General features: G+C 46.5%; 1 protein-coding gene across 1 annotated transcript; it reads right to left on the bottom strand.

Annotated features, from left to right (window-relative positions):
• Positions 1-20,113: 20,113 nt before the first annotated feature.
• LOC119317331 (cytochrome P450 86A2-like) lies at positions 20,114-22,519 on the bottom strand. The gene has a single exon (XM_037591763.1). The coding sequence runs from the start codon at positions 22,331-22,333 to the stop codon at positions 20,705-20,707; it is 1,629 nt and encodes a 542-aa protein (XP_037447660.1). The 5' UTR covers positions 22,334-22,519; the 3' UTR covers positions 20,114-20,704.
• Positions 22,520-24,540: the final 2,021 nt, after the last annotated feature.

Here is a 24,540-nt window from a genome sequence, read left to right as displayed (position 1 = left end):
CACATAATCCTTTACAAGACTGAAGTACAGGATGTCTTCAGACACTTCACCAATCGAGCTATGAACAATTTTAGCGCCAAGATAAAGCACATAAGAAGTGACAATGGCACTGAATTCAAGAACACTGGCCTTGACACATATCTTGATACCATGGGCATCACACATGAATTCTCAGCTCCGTACACACCACAGCAGAATGGCGTCGTCGAACGCAAGAACAGAACACTCATTGAGATGACCAGAACAATGCTAGATGAATACAAGACTCCAAGAAAATTCTGGACTGAAGCCATTGACACTGCATGCCATACAATCAATCGTGTTTATCTTCACAAGCTTCTGAACAAGACATCTTATGAACTCCTAACTGGCAAGAAGCCAAATGTCAGTTACTTCAAAGTATTTGGCACAAAGTGCTGGATCAAGGACCCACACCACACCTCAAAGTTTGCACCAAAAGCACATGAGGGCTTTATGCTAGGATATGGAAAGGATTCAGACTCCTACAGAGTCTTCAATCTCTTCCATTACAAAGTGGTTGAAACAGTGGATGTGCGGTTTGATGAGAAAAATGGTTCACAAAGAGAGCAACTGCCAAATGTGCTAGATGAAGTTCCTGCTAGTGAATCACTCAAGCTTATGGGAACTGGAGAGATTATACCTTCTAAAGCTCATCCTGAAGAAGAACTTATCATCTCAGCACCTGATCAACATGAAGACAATGCTCAGCCTGAAGACATTCCTCCCAACAACAACGCAGATCAGCAAGAGCAAAGTCTTTGCCCTATGCATCCTCGTGTTGCAAATGAAGTGCAGATTGACAGAATAATTGACAGCATCAATGCACCTGGTCCACTCACTCGTTCAAGGGCAACTCAGCTAGCAAACTTCTGTGGGCACTTCGCATTCGTCTCAATATCAGAACCCAAGAAAGTTGAAGAAGCCTTCATGGAACCTGAATGGATTCAAGCTATGCAAGAAGAGCTTCAATAGTTTGAGCTGAATAATGTATGGGAACTGGTTAAGCGTCCTGATCCACGGAAGCACAACATAATAGGCACCAAATGGATATACCGCAACAAGCAAGATGAGCATGGTCAAGTTGTTAGAAACAAAGCTCGTCTCGTTGCTCAAGGATATACTCAAGTGGAGGGCATTGACTTCGATGAAACATTTGCTCCTGTGGCAAGGCTTGAAGCTATACGCATACTGCTGGCTTATGCAAATCATTAACATACTTCTATATCAAATGGATGTGAAAAGCGCCTTTCTCAATGGCAAGATTGAAGAAGAAGTGTATGTTGCACAACCACCTGGCTTTGAAAATCCAAAACATCCTGACATGGTATACAAGCTCAACAAGGCACTGTATGGCCTCAAACAAGCCCCTAGGGCCTGGTATGACACACTCAAATACTTCCTGAAGAGCAAAGGCTTCATACCTGGTTCCCTGGATCCCACTCTTTTCACGAAGACATATGATGGTGAACTGTTTATGTGCCAAATCTATGTGGATGACATTATCTTCGCTGCACCAATCAGAAGTACAGTGAAGAGTTTGGATATATGATGCAAGAGCAATATCAGATGTCCATGATGGGGGAGCTGAAGTTCTTCCTTGGTCTTCAAATACGACAACAACGCAATGGCATCTTCAAATCTCAAGAGAAGTATCTCATAGATTGCCTGAAGAAGTTTGGCATGCAAGACTGCAAAGGCTTCACAACACCAATGCCAGCCAAACATCATCTAGGTCCTGACGACAATGGTAAAGAGTTCGATCAAAAGGTATACCGCTCCATGATTGGTTCTTTGCTTTATTTATGTGCATCTAGGCCAGATATTATGCTTAGTGTTTGCATGTGTGCTCGATTTCAAGCGGCACCAAAGGAGTCGCATCACTTAGCTGTGAAGCGAATTCTTCGATATTTGGCTCACACCCCAACTCTAGGATTATGGTATCCAAAGGGCTCAGAGTTTGATTTGGTTGGATTTTCGGATGCTGATTATGCTGGTGACAAGGTTGATCGCAAGTCTACATCACGCACATGTCACTTTCTGGGACGATCACTTGTATGTTGGTCTTCAAAGAAGCAGAACTGTGTATCTCTTTCCACTGCTGAATCTGAATACATTGCTGCTGGATCTTGCTGCGCTCAGCTTCTGTGGATGAAGCAAACACTCAAGGACTATGGCATTCATCTGAAGCAAGTGCCACTTTACTGCGACAACGAAAGCGCCATCAAGATTGCCAACAACCCAGTTCAGCACTCGAAGACAAAGCACATTGAAATTCGTCATCACTTTCTCAGAGATCATGTTGTGAAGGAAGATATTGATATCATACACGTCAACACTGAAGAGCAATTGGCGGATATCTTCACCAAGCCCTTGGATGAGAAGAGATTTTGCAAGTTACGGTGTGAGCTAAATATTTTGGAATCCTCAAATGTCCTGTGATCAGGCACACATCCTAACACTTATGCATATTGATGACTTAGATGTGCAACACACAAAGTAAAGTATATCTTCATTCAATGAAGACATACATTCTAAGTGTGAATACATTAATGTGGAATTTGACTTCGGAGCGCCACAAGAATTGTGCGCCGTGTCTGAGTCTAATACTTCCTATACGGTGGGTAACGCCACCACCAAACGTTCTATTTTTAAGTGTTTCACTTATGGCGTTACCTTGCAATATCTTCACATTTGGTTGTCTTCACATTTGGTTTGGCTTCGAACATGTCTTCATGATTATCTTCACTATGTTGCCTGTATAGATATATATATATATGCTGGTGTTCTATCCTCTACAGCATTCACTTATAGCTATGTCTCGTTGGTTGAATCTTTTGAACTAAGTGAATGTGATCGGACCCTAATCTCTCTATGCTTTCTATCTCAAAATCTATCTCTCCAAGTCATATGCATTCTATTGAAACTGTCGAATGTCTTCACTGCGTCAGCTGAGGATATAGAGACAACCATAAAGTCCGTTTTTAATGCTCATTCCTCCACATAAAATCCGGAGAAGCAGGAACGACCGCCCGACAATTTAGGCATGCGTAGGACGTGGAACAAACCCCAAACATCTGCTAACTGGCCACGCGTTCCTCAAATGCGAACCGCCAGGGGCACCTGTGTAATAGCACAGTGCCGCCCCTACACCTATAAGTTCACACTTACTGTAGTCATTATATTCTTCCACCCTCACACGAACCCTAGCGCCACCGCTAGCACTCGACGACGCCGGAGACGAAGCGCTTCGCTGCCGCAACCTCTCCAACGCCATCCCCAAGCCGACCGCGGACATCGTCCTCTCCGCCGTCGCCGTAGGTGTTTTCCGTCGCCAAGTTAGGGCACGGAGGACTGAACTGCTCGGCATCAACTCCCTTCCGTCTAGCAGTTCCAGTGTGGTAAATAAAACTTCTTTTTACAGCCCCTTTGATCTCATGGTTCTGTCACTTTCTACCATAAGAAGTTTCTCTTCACACTAGTTAGATCTCTCGCTGCATCTCATAACATGCCTAGTATATTCACTTGTGCTTCATAAAGTAGTTAGATTCCTCACTTGTACTGATATGTGGGTTCGTACAAATCTGGAACCAACTTCTTATCTATGAGTGAATGTCTTCGCACGATGAGGTCAATGTCTTCTAAACTGATTAATCTTCAAAACCTTCTGAGAATGCATATGACCTCTTCCCCTTCCCTCGCACCTTAATGCTGTCACAGGTACATGTCCGTGGGAGAATCCTTCGGTTCTCATAGTCTACATTCATTTGCAAAATTCCTACAGCATCACATAAACTCTCCTGAAGCCAGTTCCTGTTGGTCCAGAAAAAGAAATCCTTTGAAGCCTTTGAAAGTTTTGAAGCCTTTCAAGTTAAAGTTTATGGCTTCAGAAGCAGCAGCAAGGAAGGGGGGCAGACAGAGACGTGAGGGAACTTCCAAAGATCTGCCTGAAGACTTGGCAGAAATGTACAAAACAGATCCAGAAGAGAGCTATGGGCAGCGCAAGACCCGAATCCAATGGATTCGACGCTATTGGGCAGAACAGTGGTTCAAATACCGCTTCGTCACTCAGGAGTATGCAGAGAAATATGCCATCAAGAGGCCATGGGGGGGATATCCGTTTCAAGAACCTCTTACCCAGAACCAAAGATGAAGCCATTGCGCAAGGCTTCTACCCATGCATGGTCCGAGGACCACAGCCTGATGATGCGCATCCGTCGTCACTCCTCTGGTGTCGTGACGACAATCTCTTCAAGCGCAACTTCCAGTTTGCCCAAAAGTCAGCGAAGCTAAACAAGAAGAAATTCGGGTTAGACTTCAACCCTGGTCCCTCCTCACCAAGGGCAGATGGCACACGCGACGCCGAACCCAATATCATCGGTCCTTTTGCCAATCTTGAGGGCCTGATCACTCACATCTTAGTACAAGGGGCTGCCGTGAATGACCCTCCAGCTGTCTCTGAGTCTGATGAAGCTCCTGCTGTGCCAAAGCCAAAGCAGACGAAGAAACCAAAAGCTTCAAAGCCGGCCCCTGCCTCAAGAATCTCAAGGGCGAAGCCTTTGAAAACTGCACCTCCTGAAGTCAGTGTGCAGTCTGAAGACGTATCCCGCGTCTCCAAGCCCCAGAAGGAAAAGGAGCCCCAGCAACAAACAGGCAAAGAGCTCACTGCTGCTGCCATTCTGCGCAGCGAAGCCGTTGATCTATCAAGCGATGAAGATCTGGGAGATGACGCTCTAGAGCAGCTTATCAAAAGCAAAGAAGAAGCTGAAATCTTCAACAATCTGCCTCTCTTTGATGTCGCCATCATCCACAGCTTCATCGATGAATGGTTTGACTCACCAGACATAAGCTTCAATGATCTGCAGCTGCCAGTTGGCCTCAGTGTCGCCTTCCAAGGTGCAATTGCTTCAGAACTGGCCATTGCTCAGCGCATTGTTGAGCTGAAGCAGAAAATTGATCACGAAAAGGCTCAGTTCAAGAAGCACATGGCCAGCCTCAGCGTGCAGGAAGTGAGGAGCTTCAAAATCATGCTGCATGAGCTCAAAGAAAACTTTCTGAAGAAGCATGCTGAAGCTCAGGGCTCGCGAGAAAGGATGAAGTCTTTGGCAGACAAATGTGTTCAAGCCTACAACGAGGCTGAAAAGCGCGAGGCACTTGGGCGTCCTGGCATCGACCCCAAGATGGCCGTGAAGAAGAAGAAGGAGCCAGCTGTGAATGAACCAGAGGCACCTAGGCAAGAAGCGGTTCAAATTGTCTTCCCCACTGCAACGACTGGCTCGAAGCCAAAGAGCCGGTCAACAGCTTCAGAGCTAAAGAAGACAAGAACTGCAGAGGCTGAAGCCAGAAAAAGGAAGAGCACTGAAGCCTCTCCTATTGCCCCTAGCAAAAAGAAGTGCAAGATCAAGAAATCTCGGGCTTCTCCCACAGAGCCCTTGATGGTTGAACCTCTCTCTGTCCTTCACCCCAATGCAGAAAGAAGACTGACAGTTCATGAGCCTGCTCCCACGGAGGCTCCTGAAGCTGAAGACATACCAGCAGCCGACCCAATAGCTGCTGAAGACATTGGTCATCAAGACAATGTACAAGATGATGCAGCCCTTCCTCAGCTTGAAACAAGCGAACTCATCAGTATTGGTCGTCCTCTAACGCCAATGGCACAAGATGAGTCATGGGCGGATCGCCCTCAGGAGGAAGAAGACTTTGAGGTTCAGCCCACTCCGACCCCACAAGCGTCGTCTGCGTTCCGTAGGCTTCGCAAAGGTCCATGGCCTCAAGTCCATACTGCAGAAATTCCGGCTGCATCAGCCGAAGACAATGAAGAAGCACCACCAGAACCCACTTCCCCGCTCCATCAAGATGCAGTTCTCCATGAGAACGTGCCTGAGGTTGTCCCTCCAACTACACAAGCGGAGGAAGAAAATGCTGCGGCTCCCACCACAAACACTGAAGCCAATGTGAAGCCCGCCCCACCAAATGCTTCAGCGGACAGCGAAGCTACCGAGCCAGACACTTCTGTTCCTGAGTCTGCTGCGGGTCCTCAATTCGATTATCATATTGAGCACAGGCCTCATGTCCAGAAGCCAGTCCCAAGGCTTCCAAGGTTCCCAGGTCCTGCATCAGCACCTGGTTCCTTTGACATCAACAGCTTCAAGGCAGACAATACATTTTTCAGTAGCTCCAAGAACCCCTATTCAAGGGAAAGGATTGTATCAGACAGGTTCTGGAGCTATTCTCAGCGCAGCTATTACTCATGCATCTTATACAACCAAGGTCGCATCTTTCCCCACAAGCGCCTTGAGGTTGAAGCCATTGCTGGTCTGCCATGTCTTGAGGAAGCCTTGGATTGCTTCAGGCAAGTGGGTCTGCTTCCGTTTGTCACAGATGAAGAGCACTGGAATGAAGAGCTTCTGCTTCAGTTCTATGCCACCCTCCACATTAAAGGATACAACAGAGATCCGATGACTTGGGTCCTGGAGTGGATGACCGGAAATGTCCATCATGAAGCCAATGCATTCGATATCATTGAGCTCACCGGCCTGCCCACTCCTGGCGAATACTACGAGGAAGGATGTCAACTACATGTTGAAGCTATTGGGAGCATATTCCAGAGGACTGAACCAAATATGAGTCAGATGCTCTCAATGATGAAGCCATTGCCTCAGGATGCACCCTATCCAACTAAGTTCTTCGTTGAAGACCTCGAGTACCTGCCCAGGACCATATATCACATCATCCGGTGGACTCTCTGGCCCATTAAGGGACACTCACCACACGCCAAGATCGAGGGTGCAATGAAGACTATGATATTCTGTATCCTTCATGGCAAATGGTTCAATGCACAGGATTTCTTCATACGTCAACTTGCAGCGTCAGGCTCAGAATTATTTGGTTTGAAGTTCTATGCTCCTTGGGTGATGAGGCTAATCAAACTGCACTCTGCGATCTCGTATCAGCCCTCTGCTCGAAACCATCGGATCTTCTTGCCAGATGTGGATACCTCTACTGAAGCAATATACCCTGAGGCTACCAAACAACTGATAAGTCTTCAGAATGCAGAACACCAGAGCTTCACGCAGAATGTTGAAGGTGTTGAAGCCATATCCAGGGTATATCCGTTGGCTGGCACTACACGTGCACCAGCATCTACTGAAGCCACAGACAGCACAAATGCTCCAAGACCCAAGAAGCGTGCTCGTGTCCTCACTGACCGAGAGCTTCTTGTGGCCCTTCACCAAAAGCAAGATAGGCATCACGACTGGCTAAAGCGTCATATGAAGAGCCTCTTGGTGGATGTCAATCGTCTTCGAAACCTAGCCACCAAGAATGCTTTTGTCACTCATGAGACGTACCGTCGTACATGGAAAGGGCTCTCAATGATATGCACTGAAGCTGAACTTGAAGAGGATGGCTTCACAGAGCGCTTCAAATTTGACACCACACCTCCGAGAAGGGCTGTGATGCGCAACACACCATCACTTGAAGACTCTGAGTTTTCTTCATCTGCTGCCACAGTTACTGCAAGGATCATTGATGAAGACGACGATGCTACATCACCACCATCTGCTTCAGCACATCCAAGTTCTGCACTGCCAAACAACTCCACCAACCCTGCTGCGCCTGGGAACGCGTAGAAAACTCTATGTCTTCAAACCTTTTTGGTCATTACTGACAAAAGGGGGAGAAGCATATGATGTTTATAGTCTTCAAGCGGGTCAATATGGGCAGGTGCCTTATGTTTTGTTATAGTTTGCCTCGTGTTTACAACTCTTGCTTTTACTTTATTTGGTTCTTTGAGTTGTAAACACTAAAACTCGATGGTCGTCTGCTACTTGTTTGCCACTCTGTTTGCGAAGATAAATTCCGCATGTGCGACGATAAATTCCGCACTTATCTCATTCTGCAGACGTCCATTTTCCATTATGCATGTCATTATCTTCATATACTTTCACATGCATAGTGGATTATCATCATAAGCTGAAGAGGATCTCCTCAAGTACAACCTTCCATGTGCATTTGCATTCCAAAAGCAAATTAATCTATATGCACATCTTCAGGGGGAGCCTTTGCAACTTATGATGACAATTCCCTACCCTTTACAAACTTCACACATTATATTCCCCATTGAAAACTTCAACTAGTTTGTCATCAATCACCAAAAAGGGGGAGATTGTAAGTGCATCTACCACCCCTAGTTGGTTTTGGAATATTGACAACAAACCTAGTTGAGGGACTAATGTGTTTGTGAGAATTGCAGGAAAACACAGGTAGAAGTCCCTCATTGATTCGGTTTTACTACCAGAGATGACCCCTAAAAATGTATGAAGACATTGAAGAAAAAGGTGGTATATGAAGATATTCACATTGAAGACTATGACAAAGGAAGACACGTTATGAAGCCTATGGAGCTCGAAGACTTAGATCTTTCGTAGTTCCTTTTCTTTTGTGTTGAGTCATAGGAACCACCGTACTATTAAGTGGGGTCCAGGAGAACCAGTCAGAATGACTGAAGTGATGCCTAAATCGAAAACCTATTTCTTCGAGCGAAGACAATGAGAGCGAATCTTGTCCAGAGCCGGACAAGTTAGCTTTGCTTGTAGCCCAAGTAAAGTTGCCATGAGAGTTTGAAATCTGACTGTTGCAACACGTGTCAGTTCCTTAGTGACCCAGGGTCATTTCGAACAAATCAGGTCGAGTTGCCAAGTGGCTATAAATAGCCCACCTCCACAACCACAAACGGTTGGCTGCTCAGATTTCAGTGCACGGCTTTTGTCGTTTGAGAGCAACCCACCTCGAAGCCTTTGAGAGAAAATTCCTAGCGAGGAGAAAAGCCCTAACCACCCAGAGCCAGAGTAAATTGGGCATCACTTAAGTCTTCTTGTCTGTGTGATCTGAAGACTTATTACACTTGAGGACTGTGAATCCTCCAGACGGTTAGGCGTCGCGTTCAGAGCATCCAAGAGACATTGTGGATTGCCAGTGAACGAAGTTTGTGAAGGTTTGGGAGTCTACCTTGAAGACTTACCAGAGTGATTGGGCGAGGACTAAGTGACCTTAGCTCAAGGAGAATACGGTGAGGACTTGGTGTCCTGAATTGTGTGTTCAGGACTGGGTGTCCGGGACTGTGTGTCCTAAGGTTTAAATACCTAGCCGCTCCTACCAGACGTACAGTTGTCACAGCAACTGGAACTGGTCCAACATATCATTGTCTTTAACGAGTCACTGGTTTCATCTTCACTTCCTTTTCTTACTGTTACTCATTGTGAAGACATTGCATGCTTGCTTTATCTTTTGTCTTCACAACATGAATGTATGATCTGTTTGGCTTCATAACTTCTTTCTACCTGATCCTTATTACACTGCAGCTGTTTGTCGTTGTGCTTTCACTCTATTGAATACTTGACCATGGCTGACCTAGTGTAATCTAACTTCCGCTGCATAGTAATAGGCATAATCTTCGCTGTTTGTCTTCATAACTCCCATGTTTTGAAGACTTTCATAAAAATCGCCTATTCACCCCCCTCTAGTCGATATAACGCACTTTCACCCACCCCTAATTAATCCTGATTAGGTTAATAGATATGTTTAATTAAAATGTGTCACTGACCAGTAGGACCCACTGGTCAGGTTGACCAGTCAACCCCTGTTGACTGCTGATGTCAGCATGACATCATGCTAATGTCATAAATCCATTTTCAAATAAAATTAAATAGTTATTAAATTCCAGAAATTAGTAAATCTTTAGAAAATCATATCTTTTAATCTGTAACTCGGATTAAATTATTTTCAACATGAAAGTTGCTCAGAACGACGGGATGAATCCGGATAAGCAGCCCGTTCGTCCGCCACACATCCCTAGTATAGCGAACACACAACTTTCCCCCTCCGATTCATCTGTCTGAAAACACGAAACACCGGGGATAATTTCCCGGATGTTTCCCCCCTTCACCGGTCCACCTCGTACCGCGTTAGGGCACACCTAGCATCACGCTTTGTCATGTCATGCATCGTCATGCATTTGTTTGCATTATATTTATTGTTTCTTCCCCCTCTTCTCTCGCTAGACACCGAGACCGACGCCGCTGCTACCCAGAACGACTACGGTGTTGACGACCCCTCTCTCTTGCCAGAGCAACCAGGCAAGCCCCCCCTTTGATCACCAGATATCGCCTACTCTTCCCTCTACTGCTTGCATTAGAGTAGTGTAGCATGTTACTGCTTTCCGTTAATCCTATTCTGATGCATAGCCTGTCATTGTTGCTCCAGCTGTTGATACCTTACCTGCAATCCTAAATGCTTAGTATAGGATGCTAGTTTACCATCAGTGGCCCTACATTCTTGTCTGTCTGCCATGCTATACTATCGGGCCATGATCACTTGGGAGGTGGTCACGGGTATATACTTATACATAATATATGATACTTGTGGTGGTTAAAGTCGGGTCAGCTCGTAGGAGTACCCGTGAGTGATTCCGATGTTGGGGGCTGAAGGGGCAGGTGGCTCCATCCCCATAGAGGTGGGCATGAGTTCCCGAAGGCCCCCGACTGTTACTTTGTGGCGGAGCGACAGGGCAGGTTGAGACCGCCTTGGAGAGAGGTGGGCCTGGCCCTGGTCGGCGTCCGTGGTTATTTCAGAATAACATGTTTAACGAGATCTTGGTATTTGATCTGAGTCTGGCTACTGGCTTATACGCACTAACCATCTATGCAGGGACAGTTATGGGCACTCGACATCGTGGTATCAGCCAAAGCCTTCATGACGTCAGCGACTGAGCGGCGCGTGCCGGATTGGACTGGAACGCCTGCTAGGCTAGGTCTGCTTCCAGCCGCGTTCACAACATGCAGGTGTGCAAAGGGCGATGGGCCCAGACCCCTGCGCCATAGGATTTAGACCGACGTGCTGACCTCTCTGTTGTGCCTAGGTAGGGTTGCGACATGTTGATCTTCGGAGGCCGGGCATGACCCAAAAAAGTGTGTCCGGCCAAATGGGATCGAGCGTGTTGGGTTATGTGGTGCACCCCTGCAGGGAAGTTAATCTATTCGAATAGCCGTGATCTTTGGTAACAGGACAACTTGGAGTTGTACCTTGACCTTATGACAACTAGAACCGGATACTTAATAAAACACACCCTTCCAAGTGCCAGATACAACCCGGTGATCGCTCTCTCATAGGGCGATGAGGGGAGGATCATTGGTTAGGATTATGCTATGCGATGCTACTTGGTGAACTTACCATCTACTCTCTTCCCCTGCTGCAAGATGGAGGTTACCAGAAGCATAGTCTTCCATAGGACTAGCTATCCCCCTCTTATTCCGGCATTCTGCAGTTCAGTCCACATATGATACCCCCTTTTCCATTTGATACCAATGCATACATTTGTAGTGTAGCTCCTTGCTTGCGAGTACTTTGGATGAGTACTCACGGTTGCTTTTCTCCCCCTTTTCCCCTTTCCTATACCAGATTGCTGCGACCAAATGTTGGGGCCCAGGATCTAGACGCCACCGTCGATGACGACTCCTACTATACTGGAGGTGCCTACTACTACATGCAGCCCGCTGATGACGACCAGGAGTAGTTTAGGGGGATCCCAGGCAGGAGGCCTGCACCTCTTTCGATCTGTATCCCAGTTTGTGCTAGCCTTCTTAAGGCAAACTTGTTTAACTTATGTCTGTACTCAAATTTTGTTGCTTCCGTTGACTCGTCTATGATCGAGCTCTTGGATTCGAGCCCTCGAGGCCCCTGGCTTGTAATATGATGCTTGTATGACTTATTTTATTTGTAGAGTTGTGTTGTGATATCTTCCCGTGAGTCCCTGATCTTGATCGTACACGTTTGCGTGTATGATTAGTGTACAATTAAATTGGGGGCGTCACACCAGCAACGGCGCTAGAAAAGAGTTTTGATGACCCACAAGTGTAGGGGGTCTATCGTAGCCTTTTCGATAAGCAAGAGTGTCGAACCCAACGAGGAGCAGAAGGAAATGATAAGCAGTTTTTAGTAAGCTATTCTCTGCAAGCACTGAAATTATCGGTAACAGATAGTTTTGTGATAAGGTAATTTGTAATGAGTAGCAAGTAATAGAAGTAAATAAGGTGCAGCAAGATGGCCCAATCCTTTTTGTAGCAAAGGATAAGCCTAGACAAACTCTTATATGAAGGAAAGCGCTCCCGAGGACACATGGGAATTATCGTCAAGCTAGTTTTCATCACGTTCATATGATTCGCGTTCGGTACTTTGATAATTTGATGTGTGGGTGGACCGTTGCTTTGGTACTGTCCTTACTTGGACAAGCACCCCACTTATGATTAACCCCCATTGCAGGTATCCACAACTACAACAGAAGTATTAAGGTAAACCTAACCATAGCATGAAACATATGGATCCAAATTAGCCCCTTACGAAGCAATGCACAAACTAGGGTTTAAACTTTTGTCACTCTAGCAACCCATCATCTACTTATTACTTCCCAATGCCTCCCTCTAGGCCCAAACAATGGTGAAGTGTCATGTAGTCGACGTTCACATGACACCACAAGAGGGATGACAACATACATCTCATCAAAATATCGAATGAATACCAAATTCACACGACTACTTACAGCAAGACTTCTCCCATGTCCTCGGGAACAAACATAACTACTCATAAAGCATATTCATGTTCATAATCAGAGGGGTATTAATATGCATAATGGATCTGAACATATGATCTTCCACCAAGTAAACCAACTAGCATCAACTACGAGTAATCAACACTACTAGCAACCCACAGGTACCAATTTGAGGTTTGGATACAAAGATTGTATACGAGAGATGAACTAGGGTTTGAGATGAGATGGTGCTGGTGAAGATGTTGATGGAGATTGACCCCCTCCTGATGAGAGGATCGTTGGTGATGACGATGGTGATGATTTCCCCCTCCCGGATGGAAGTTTCCCCGGCAGAACAGCTCTGCCGGAGCCCTAGATTGGTTCCGCCAAGGATCCGCCTCGTGGCGGCAGAGCTTCTTCCTGAAAGCTTGCTTATGATTTTTTTTCTCGGACGAAAGACTTCATATAGCAGAAGATGGGCACCGGAGGCCTGTTAGGGGGCCCACGAGGCAGGGGGCACGCCCAGGGTGGTAGGGCGCGCCCCACCCTCATGGCCAAGGTGTGGGCCCCCTCTGGTGGATTCTTTCTTCAGTATTTTTTATTAATTCCAAAAATAACTTCCGTGAAGTTTCAGGACTTTTGGAGCTGTGCAGAATAGGTCTCTAATATTTGCTCCTTTTCCAGCCCAGAATTCCAGCTGCCGGCATTCCCCCTCTTCATGTAAACCTTCTAAAATGAGAGAGAAAAGGCATAAGTATTGTGACATAATGTGTAATAACAACCCATAATGCAATAAATATCAATATAAAAGCATGATGCAAAATGGACGTATCATAGCAGGAAGAATTTCCGGCGCCGTTGCCGGGGAGATCTACGCCAAGTCAAGACATACCAAGTACCCATCATAAAACTCTCATCTCTTGCATTGCATTATTCGCCATTTTCCTCTTGTTTTCCACTTCCCCACTTCTAAAATGATTTTTGAAAAGATTTGCCTTTTTATTTGCCTTCTTTTGTTCATCTTTTCATTTACCCTTATGTCTTGCTTGGTTTGTTTGCTCGTTTACTTGGTATAATTGTGTGTTTATTGAAGATCAGAAGCAAAGATTTTATGGATCCTCATCCACTTGCTAATATTTTTAAAAGATCCAACTATGATGAACCAATTGCTAGTGAGTTGAGCGCACTAGATTATCTTTACGATGTTTTGCTTGAAATCCGTGAATCTAAAATTGTGATGAAGTGCTTTATGAAGTGATTCACAATAGATCTTTGAATAAAAAGCATGATTGCAATGATGTTATTACAAATTCTATGTCAATTGTGCTAATAATATGCAAAACCTTAAGCTTGGGGATGCAAATTTTGCTATGTCCACTACTTGTTGCAATGATCATGATTGGGGTGATTTTTCTTATGATCTTGAAAATTGATTTAAGCCTCATGATGACTATGTTGGCAATAATATTGAAAGTGGGTTTGGAATAATGTCAACTCTAGGTAATAATGATCCCACTACTTTGGAGTATGATCAATGTTATGAATTTTTTGATAAAAGTGGGTTTGGAGGGGTCATGACTTTAGTTAATGTTAATCCCACTATTTTGGAAGAGTGTCAACTTTGCATGCATGTGGATCATGTTGAGAATATGTTATGTGATAGCTATATTGTTGAGTTTGAGTATGATTCCACATGTAATTATTATGACAAAGGAAAATATGGTTTTAGAAATTTTCATGTTACTAAATTACCTCTTGTTTTGTTGTGATTGCTATTGTTTCTTTCTTCTTCCTTACATATGCTAGGTTTTGCTTGTCTTGATTATTTGTTTGCCTATAAAATGCCAATGCATATGAATTATGTTATACTTAAACTTGTTTTTCACATGATGCTCTCTTCGTGTTTCAATTGCTATCTTTCATGTGACCATCATTAAAATTATCAATGCCTAGCTAAAAGGCTTTCAAGAAAAGCGCTTGTTGGGAGACAACCCAATATTTTTCCTTGCTATTATTCAATAATTAATTCATCTAACCTCTGGTTAGATGTGTTTTTGTGTTTTAATTAGTGTTTGTGTCAAGTAAGATCTTTGGGATAGCTTACGGTGATAGTTGATTTGATCTTGCTGAAAAACAGAAACTTTTGCGCTCAGTCCTAGAATTGTTAAAAATCACAGAAACATGATAAAATACTAATTCTTTTTACATAAGATTGGTATAAATTTTCCTCTCTTGTCCTAATTTTTCAGAATTTTGGAGTTACATAAGACTATTCTGTTTTTGACAGATTCTGTTTTCTATGTGTTGTTTGCTTATTTTGATGAATCTATGGGTAGTACGGGGGGGTATGAACCATGGAGAAGTTGGAATACAGTATATATTACACCAATATAAATAAAGAATGAGTTCACAATAGTACAAAAAGTGGTGATTTATGTGTTCACCAAAAGAATGAGTTCACCAAAAGTATGAAACAATTGCTTGGCTTGTCATCGGGGTTGTGCATGATTTGAATATTTTGTGTGATGAAGATGGAGCATAGCCAGACTATATGATTTTGTAGGGATAGCTTTCTTTGGCCATGTTATTTTGAGAAGACATAATTGCATTGTTAGTGTGCTTGAAGTATTATTGTTTTTATGTCAATATTATACTTTTGTTTTGAATCTTATGGATCTGAACATTCATGCCACAATAAATAAAAATTACATGGATAAATATGCTAGGTAGCATTCCACATCAAAAATTCTGTTTTATCATTTACCTACTCAAGGAGGAGCACGAATTAAGCTTGGGGATGCTTGATACGTCTCCAACATATCTATAATTTTTTATTGTTCCATGCTATTATATTATCTGTTTTGGATGTTTTATATGCATTAATATGCTATTTTATATTATTTTTGGGACTAACCTATTAACCTAGAGCCGAGTGCAAGTTTCTGTTTTTTCCTTGTTTTTGAGCTTCATAGAAAAGGAATACCAAACAGAGTCCAAATGGAATAAAACCTTTGCGATGATTTTTCTTGGACCAGAAGACACCCAGGAGACTTGGATTGCAAGTCAGAAGAACCACAAGGCGGCCACAAGGGTGGAGGGCGCGCCCAGGGGGTAGGGCGTGCCCCCTACCTTGTGGGCCCCTCGGTGACCCCCTGACCTAGATCTTCCTCCTATATATTCACATATATTCCCAAACCACCAGAAGCATCCAAGAAAACACTTTTCCACTTCCTCAACCTTCTGTTCCCGTGATATCCCATCTTGGGGCCTTTTCCGGCATCCTACCGGAGGGGGATTTGACCATGGGGGCTTCTAAATAAACTCTATTGCGCTTCCGATGAAGCGTGAGTAGTTTACCACACACCTAAGGGTCCATAGCTAGTAGCTAGATGGCTTCTTCTCTCTCTTTGATTCTCAATACCATGTTCTCCTTGATTTTCTTGGAGATCTATCCAATGTAATCTTCTTTTGCAGTGTGTTTGTCGAGATCCAATGAATTGTGGATTTATGATCAGCTTATCTGTGAATACTATTTGAATCTTCTCTGAATTATTATATGCATGATTTGATATCTTTGTAATTCTCTTTGAACTATCGGTTTAGTTTGGCCAACTAGATTGGTTTTTCTTGCAATGGGAGAAGTGCTTAGCTTTGGGTTCAATCTTGTGGTGTCCTTTCCAAGTGACAGTAGGGGCAGCAAGTCACGTATTGTATTGTTGCCATCGATGATAAAAAGATGGGGTTTACATCATATTGCTTGAGTTTATTCCTCTACATCATGTCATCTTACTTAAAGCGTTACTGTGTTCTTCATGAACTCAATACTCTAGATGCAGGCAGGAGTCGGTCGATGTGTGGAGTAATAGTAGTAGATGCAGGTAGGAGTCAGTCTACTTGACATGGACGTGATGCCTATATTTCATAATCATTGCCTTAGATATCGTTATAACTTTGCGTTTTTCTATCAATTGCTCGACGGTAATTTGTTCACCCACCGTATTATTTGCTATCTTGAGAGAAGCCTCTAGTGAAACCTATGGCCCCCTGGTCTATTTTCCATCATATAAGTTTCCGATCTACTATTTTGCTATCTCTTTAATTTCTGATCTATAAACCAAAAAACCCAAAAAATATACTTTATCTTTTGTTTAGATTTATCTATCTCTATCAGATCTCACTTTTGCAAGTGACCGTGAAGGGACAAACAATCAAACACTTGCACCCAACGCGATAAAGGGGTTGTCAATCCCTTCACGGTCACTTGCAAAAGTGAGATCTGATAGAGATAGATAAATCTAAACAAAAGATAAAGTATATTTTTTGGGTTTTTTGGTTTATAGATCGGAAATTAAAAGATAGCAAAATAGTAGATCGGAAACTTATATGATGGAAAATAGACTCGGGGGGCATAGGTTTCACTAGAGGCTTCTCTCAAGATAGTAAATAATACGGTGGGTGAACAAATTACCGTCGAGCAATTGATAGAAAAGCGCAAAGTTATGACGATATTTAAGGCAATGATTATGAAATATAGGCATCACGTCCATGTCAAGTAGACTGACACCTACCTGCATCTACTACTATTACTCCACACATCGGTCGACTCCTGCCTGCATCTAGAGTATTGAGTTCATGAAGAACACAGTAACGCTTTAAGTAAGATGACATGATGTAGAGGAATAAACTCAAGCAATATGATGTAAACCCCATCTTTTTATCCTCGATGGCAACAATACAATACGTGACTTGTTGCCCCTACTGTCACTTGGAAAGGACATCACAAGATTGAACCCAAAGCTAAGCACTTCTCTCATTGCAAGAAAAACCAATCTAGTTGGCCAAACTAAACCGATAGTTCAAAGAGAATTACAAAGATATCAAATCATGCATATAATAATAATTCAGAGAAGATTCAAATAGTATTCACAAATAAGCTGATCATAAATCCACAATTCATTGGATCTCGATAAACACACTGCAAAAGAAGATTACATTGGATAGATCTCCAAGAAAATCAAGGAGAACATGGTATTGAGAACCAAAGAGAGAGAAGAAGCCATCTAGCTACTAGTTATGGACCCTTAGGTGTGCGGTAAACTACTCACGCTTCATCGGAAGCGCAATAGAGTTTATTTAGAAGCCCCCGTGGTCAAATCCCCCTCCGGTAGGATGCCGGAAAAGGCCCCAAGATGGGATATCACGGGAACAGAAGGTTGCGGCGGTGGAAAAGTGTTTTCTTGGATGCTTCTGGTGGTTTGGGAATATATGTGAATATATAGGAGGAAGATCTAGGTCAGGGGGTCACCAAGGGGCCCACAAGGTAGGGGGCGCGCCCTACCCCCTGGGCGCGCCCTCCACCCTTGTGGCCGCCTCGTGGCTCTTCTGAGTTGCACTCCAAGTCTCATGGGTGTCTTCTGGTCCAAGAAAAATCATCGCAAAGGTTTTATTCTATTTGGACTCTGTTTGGTATTCCTTTTCTGTGAAGCTCAAAAACAAGGAAAAAACAGAAACTGGCACTCGGCTCTAGGTTAACAGGTTAGTCCCAAAAATAATATAAAATAGCATATTAATGCATATAAAACATCCAAAACAGATAATATAATAGCATGGAACAATAAAAAATTATAGGTACGTTGGAGACATATCAAGCATCCCCAAGCTTAATTCGTGCTCCTCCTTGAGTAGATAAATGATAAAACAGAATTTTTGATGTGAAATGCTACCTAGTATATTTATCCATGTAATTTTTATTTATTGTGGCATGAATGTTCAGATCCATAAGATTCAAAACAAAAGTATAATATTGACATAAAAACAATAATACTTCAAGCATACTAACAATGCAATTATGTCTTCTCAAAATAACATGGCCAAAGAAAGTTATCCCTACAAAATCATATAGTCTGGCTATGCTCCATCTTCATCATACAAAATATTCAAATCATGCACAACCCCGATGACAACCCAAGCAATTGTTTCATACTTTTGGTGAACTCATTCTTGTACTATTATGAACTCATTCTTTATTTATATTGGGGCAAAATGTGAAAGTAATCTTTAAATTATGGGCCATCACTTGATCGAATGTCAACTTGGGGGTACAATTTATCAAATGCGTATATTTTGAGGGCAAAAAATAGAATTAACTCATCTTTTTTTAACACGGTACAGACACAAGCACTCATATACACGCGCATACACTCACCTCTATGAATGCAGACACGCACGCCCTACCCCTATGAGCACCTCCGAAAGACTGAACCGGCATATCATCTTAAAATTTACGAAGTCACCATAGGCACCTCTTCGTCGACGGGAACGTCTCCTCCCACTGAATGCGCATCGCGGGAATCCTGAAATAAATCCAGAAAAAATACGAAAATCAGGACTTGAACCCTGATGGGCTAGGATACCACAGTTTCTCTAACCATCCAACCATAGATTGATTCGCGAATTGACTCATCTCTTAAAGAAGGAAGGTATGGATAGGACACGTTATGGATTTATTGTCCACGACCATGAGCTTCTCACGGGACAATGAAATACTTGCTTTGCGAATACAATCTTGTTAGTTATTGTTTGGCAAGTTATGGCAGAGCTAATGGCCGAACTGTTGTATGACTGGGTTTTGGACCGGACAAAGTTTTTCTTTAACATAGTATAGATGCAAGTGCTCATATACACGTATATACACTTACCCCTATGAATGCGCACACATACACCCTGACCCTATGAGCACCTCCAAAAGACTGAACCAACATATCATCTTGAAATTTACGAAGCCACCGTAGGCACCTCGTCGTTAACAGGAACTCTCCTTTCACTAAATGTGCATCGCCGGAAATCCTGAAATAAATTCAGAACGAGCACCAGAACTGAAACCCTGATGGACCGGACAAAGTTGTTGAACAATGTAATCTGGAGGGTAGCATGGCTTCTTGAGTAATACAAAAGTATTTCCCACAAAAAAAAGGTTTTTCAGGGGGGTCAATGAGCGGATTAAAGTTTCTCGTAGGATCATTTAGTAAAAAAAGAAATACTGATACCGATGTGGGGTATAATTCCGTCGATCAAATCAAGTCACAATAACACTCTGAACATAAGGTAGCTGGAGGTAGATTAAAATCGTTGCATCAAACGAACCAACCATGCCAACAAACACCCGTCGAAATCGTACCGCGTCAACTTCAGTTCCTTTTTCTCGTATCGCGCGATCCCATCGCTGTCGTAAGAACGACAATTAGAGAGAGTGCATGAGGACGAGCCTGCAGGCCAGAGAGAACGGCTGCCAAATATGTGCATGTTGATGTTGGGAGCCATCCACATCAAACTTGCTTTTACGCACCTGAGATTCTTGGTTGCTATCCCTCACCAGATCGGACGGCGCGCGCAACAGACCTCATCAAGGCACCGATACATGCATGCACGAGAGTCAATGTCATCGCATGCAGATCCAGCACCAAGGTTAGCTAGCTAGAGAAGCTAGAAACGTACTGCAGCGAATCAGACCACTAAAGAAGAAACTTGTCATGGATGAACATGGTGTCAAAGAAGCAAACAACCTTGAGCACGTCTACTGCAAAGTCTACTTACAAGTTTCATGGATAGGATATGAACTCTCTAAGAATAGAATAAGGGTACACGGCTTTGAAAAATCATCTCCAAAAATAGAATAGAATAGAATAGAATAGCCTAGTTGGCTATGATCTGGTCACCAACACCGAGCTACTGCAAACAAATCTGAATTACTAATTACTCCTCTCTCTCTCCCGTGGCTACAATCACAAATATTGCTCACTCAGTTTCTGTTATTTTATGCTTTCCTCCTTGGTCTCCCATGCACCCGTGCTCTGAGCAGACACAGATCGATCAGATCCCCGGCTGGCTAGATCTTGTGTTGTGATCTGCAAAGTTTCCCTGTTTCTCCTATCCGGGTCGTAAATTCTGGAAAGGAGTGACTTGAATGTTGTCACCAAACCCATCATCAATTTTACTTACGGTCTTGCACTGCTGCCCTATCTACACATTCAATGTCCGGCGTCCCTTCAACAGCTAGCACACACGAATCATGCATGGCGCGTGCCCGTGCCAGTGCCAGGTCTTCTACGCGCATGGCGCTGTGGCACTCGCTGCGGCGGCGGTGGCGGCGGCGCCGGCGTCCAGGCCGCAGGGCTCGTCGAGGACGGGGGCGAGGTCGCGCGGACGTACCTCCATCCGTAGCCCGTCCTTCATGAAGAGCGTGAGCGACATCTTCTGCTCCACGCGGTGGCCCGGCGCCACGGTCAGGCGGTGCCGGAGCAGCACGCTCCCGGCGATGTTCTTCATCTGCAGGTAGGCTAGGTCCTTGCCCAGGCACACCCTCGGCCCGGCGTTGAACGCCACGAACTTGTACGAGTCATGCTGCTCGAACTTGGTGCCGTCGGCCGACAGCCATCGCTCCGGCCGGAACTCGAGGCAGTCCTCCCCCCACACCGCCTTCATGCGCCCCGCCGAGTATATGGAGTAGGTGACCGACGACCCGGCCGGCACGAACGTGCCGTCGGGGAGGTAGTCGTCCGCGACCACGTGCTTGGAGTCCTCGGGGACGGAGGGGTAGAGGCGGAGGGTCTCCGACAGCGCCGCCTTGAGGTAGACCAGGCGGTCGAGCTCCTCGAAGGTGAAGGGCTCCGCCAGCCACAATGTCGGGTCGTGGACGCCGCGTGACGCGGCGAGAACGGAGCAGAGCTCGCGCACGATCTTGCGCTCCACCGCAGGGTGGGTGGACACGAGCCAGAAGAACCAGGAGAGCGCCACGGAGGAGGTGTCGCGGCCGGCGAGGATGAAGTTGAGCGCCACGTGCTGCAGCGACTCGTCCGAGTAGGATCCCTTCCGCATGAACCGGGAGAGCAGGTCGTCGTGCGTCGCCGCCGTGTCGCATTTGCCGTTGCCGGCGGCGAGCTCGAGCTTGCGCTTCTTGATGACGGCGGCGAGGTACTGGTCGACGTGGGCCATGCTGCTGGTCAGCGTGGTCTCCATGCCGAGGCCCAGCCACTTCTTGCAGCGCCACAGGCACTCCGGGAAGATGAAGCGGTTGAGCGTGGCCTCGGTGGCGCGGTCGAACGCGGAGGCGAACTCGTTCTCCGGCAGGCCCTGGGCGAGCGTCTCCGGGTCCTTGCCGAACGCCAGGCCGCAGATGTTGTCGAAGGTGAGGCGGAGGAGGAGGTCCTGGAGATCCACCTGCGCCTTGCCCTTGGCCGCGTCGGCCAGGATGGGCAGGAGGCGGCCGTGGATGGAGCGCGAGACCCAGCGGGACATGGCGGTCCGGAGCGTGCGGGTGGTGAACTCGAGCGCGGCCGTCTTGCGCTGCGCGAGCCAGGTGTCGCCGTCGGAGTTGAAGATGCCGTCGCCGAGCAGGTCCCGGAAGACGCCGTGCCAGAAGGGGCCCTTGGGGTAGTTGTCGAAGCGCGCCTTGAGGACGTGCTCCAGGTTGCGCGGGTCGCAGGTGACGGTGACCAGCCCGCCGCGGCGCGCCACCCCGGGCACCGCGAAGATGCAGGTCTGGTAGGTGCCGCCCGCGCGGCGCAGGTTGCCGGCGATCCACTCGTGCATGTCCTCGGCGTGCTGCACCAGGCCGGGCAGGCTGCCGAGCACGGGCCACACCCGCGGCCCGCGCAGCCCGCGCGACATCCGCCAGAACCACGCCATGTACGCGGCCACCGCCGACGCCACCACCGCCCACGTCCCCACCTCCATTGCCGGCTGACCTCCCTGAAGCAAGCTCTGCAAGTGTACGTACGCGCGTGTATATACCCCGCTGGCTAGCGAGCTGGGTAGAGTGGATCCAAGGGGTGGATCGGCGAGTTAAGGTGCTGGCTGGGCTGGGCTGGGCGTAATAAGTGACTCCACATGGAGGAAGCGAGCGAGGAGGATGGCAGGGGGAGACTATGGTTTTATAGAGGTGGTGGGTTATCGATGGGAGCAGTGCAGTGTTGAGAGTTGGTTGAGATGGCTGGCGATTTATTGGTAGCCTGCCAGCGCGTCCCGCTGTAGCTGCATGCCGTACTACTACGATCTACAGCAGGATACCTGCATGTACGTACTCCGAGGGAGGTAGCTAGCCTTGTGTTTTCATTTTCTTTTCATTTCTTTGCGTGTGTGTAGTGAGTGTTAGTGACCGGGCTCTGGAGTCTGGACCGATGAACGAACGAAGAAACGGGGGCGGGGGGTGGTGGGCCATAAATTGCCGCCGGGGTCGTTGGGCGACCCAGCGACCAGGGCGCGCCCAACTGGCCCAAGCAAAGGAGAACCAGCCAGCAGCGCGGTCAGCCGAGGCCAATCGCCCGCCTTCGATCGGTCGATCGATCGCCTAGCTACCCAACGGTGGAGAGGGGGGAGCCCATTGAATGCATTCAAGGGGGGTGGAGACGCTTAAATGGAGATCCAACCGTCCGTCCATCATCAACCCACCATCACCATGCACCCTTCCCTTCCCTTCCCTGTACAGCACTGTACGTACCAACGCGACGGTGCTGCATTGTGCATGGGTGGAGTGCGATGCAGGGCACTGCAGCTGTGCATGCAGCTGGGACACGATGCATGGGAGCGGAAACAATAAACGCCGCGGCGACTCCGGCCGGCCAGCTCGAGCCGGCCGCCTTGAAGGAGCGATGTCGGCGTGCGGCCTGGCAGCGCCATGTGCGGCGCGGCTAAGCTCTGGCCGATAACTAGTTAATTGGGGCTTGCTTGCCACGTCTTGGTTGGGAGAGACACGAGTCCATGTCACACGGATCAGAGGCCAAAGCTTGTTCTGTTAGTTGGGACGTTGTTTGGGACCGTTGGATCAACCAACTCCATCTACTGCTAGTCTGCTACTGCCCCAAGTAGATGCCAGTTATCAACTTTCACCCGAGGGAAACGTGAAGCTTGTCCATGTAGCTCCGGGCGCAGCGTTTGCTTTGGCACGGGTGCCCGGGTTGACGACATGCACGTCTTTTGCTACTGCCAGTTGTTTTTCACAGGACTAGACATGTTGCTCGATTGGCAGCAAAATAAACCAACCATGGTACGTACTACTAGCTCTATTCAGGGTGGTGCGCATGCAAACAGTGTCACGTCCTTTCAGCACATTAATCCAGCAACCAACGAGGTTCAGCGAGCTAACCACTAGTATAGATGCTTAAAAAGGCAATTTAGCTGGACGTCAGTCGACTCGAAATGATAGCTGGGTCAGACGATTTCAGATGAAGGAAACAACAAGGAGCAGCCGTCGGCTCGCCAGTGAAGCAACAGCCTCTAGGTCTATGTTAGGGTGGCCGACTCATCGGGTATCTATCTTGAGGGTGGAGGGAGGGGTGCAGGTTCGACAGGAAAATCTGGAGGTTGATCGAGGTTAGGGGGATGACCAAGGGCAGTGCAAGCGCGGCGGTGGGCGGCGTTTGGGGAAGGGTGAGGCGACGAGGCAGGCGCGGGGGCGCCGCCAGCCGCCGGCAGGTGGTACGTTGAGTGGTTCAGAGAAGAAAGTGAACATGAGGTCGAGCAGAAGGTTAAGAAAAAACAATCTGACCATTCATTTTGCGACAAATGTAACGAGTGAACGTTCTGGAATTGACAAAAGGTCCGAACGACCGCACAGCCGTCCGATCTGCATCTGTCGTCGCAAGTGAATTTCGTTGTTGCATCTCAGCGTCCCTCGCGCGAGGGAGTTACCCTACGCCCCTCTCTCCCTCTGGCAAGTGGCCCCGCCCGCCGCGGCTTCCTCCAATCCCCACTTCCCTCACGCACGATCCTCTCTCTTCTTCTCCCGAACTACAACGGCTCTCACCCCACTCCTCCCACTTCGCCATTACTTCTCCTCGTCCTCTTCCTCCGAGCGATTCGACTCCAAATCGCTCGAGTTTCTGCAGATATCGCGCGGACGGGCGCTGGTTGCTTCCACGACGGTTGGTGGCGACTTGTTCCGG

The sequence above is a fragment of the Triticum dicoccoides genome, chromosome 6A, assembly GCF_002162155.2.
Source record: "Triticum dicoccoides isolate Atlit2015 ecotype Zavitan chromosome 6A, WEW_v2.0, whole genome shotgun sequence".
In the NCBI taxonomy this organism is placed as follows: Eukaryota; Viridiplantae; Streptophyta; class Magnoliopsida; order Poales; family Poaceae; genus Triticum; species Triticum dicoccoides.
Note: the sequence above shows the minus strand (reverse complement) of the source record. Positions and strands in the feature narration are given on the sequence as shown.

Bases quoted from the DNA above. Each gene is read 5' to 3' on its own strand.
- LOC119317331 (XM_037591763.1), bottom strand. From the start codon at position 22,333: ATGGAGGTGGGGACGTGGGCGGTGGTGGCGTCGGCGGTGGCCGCGTAC.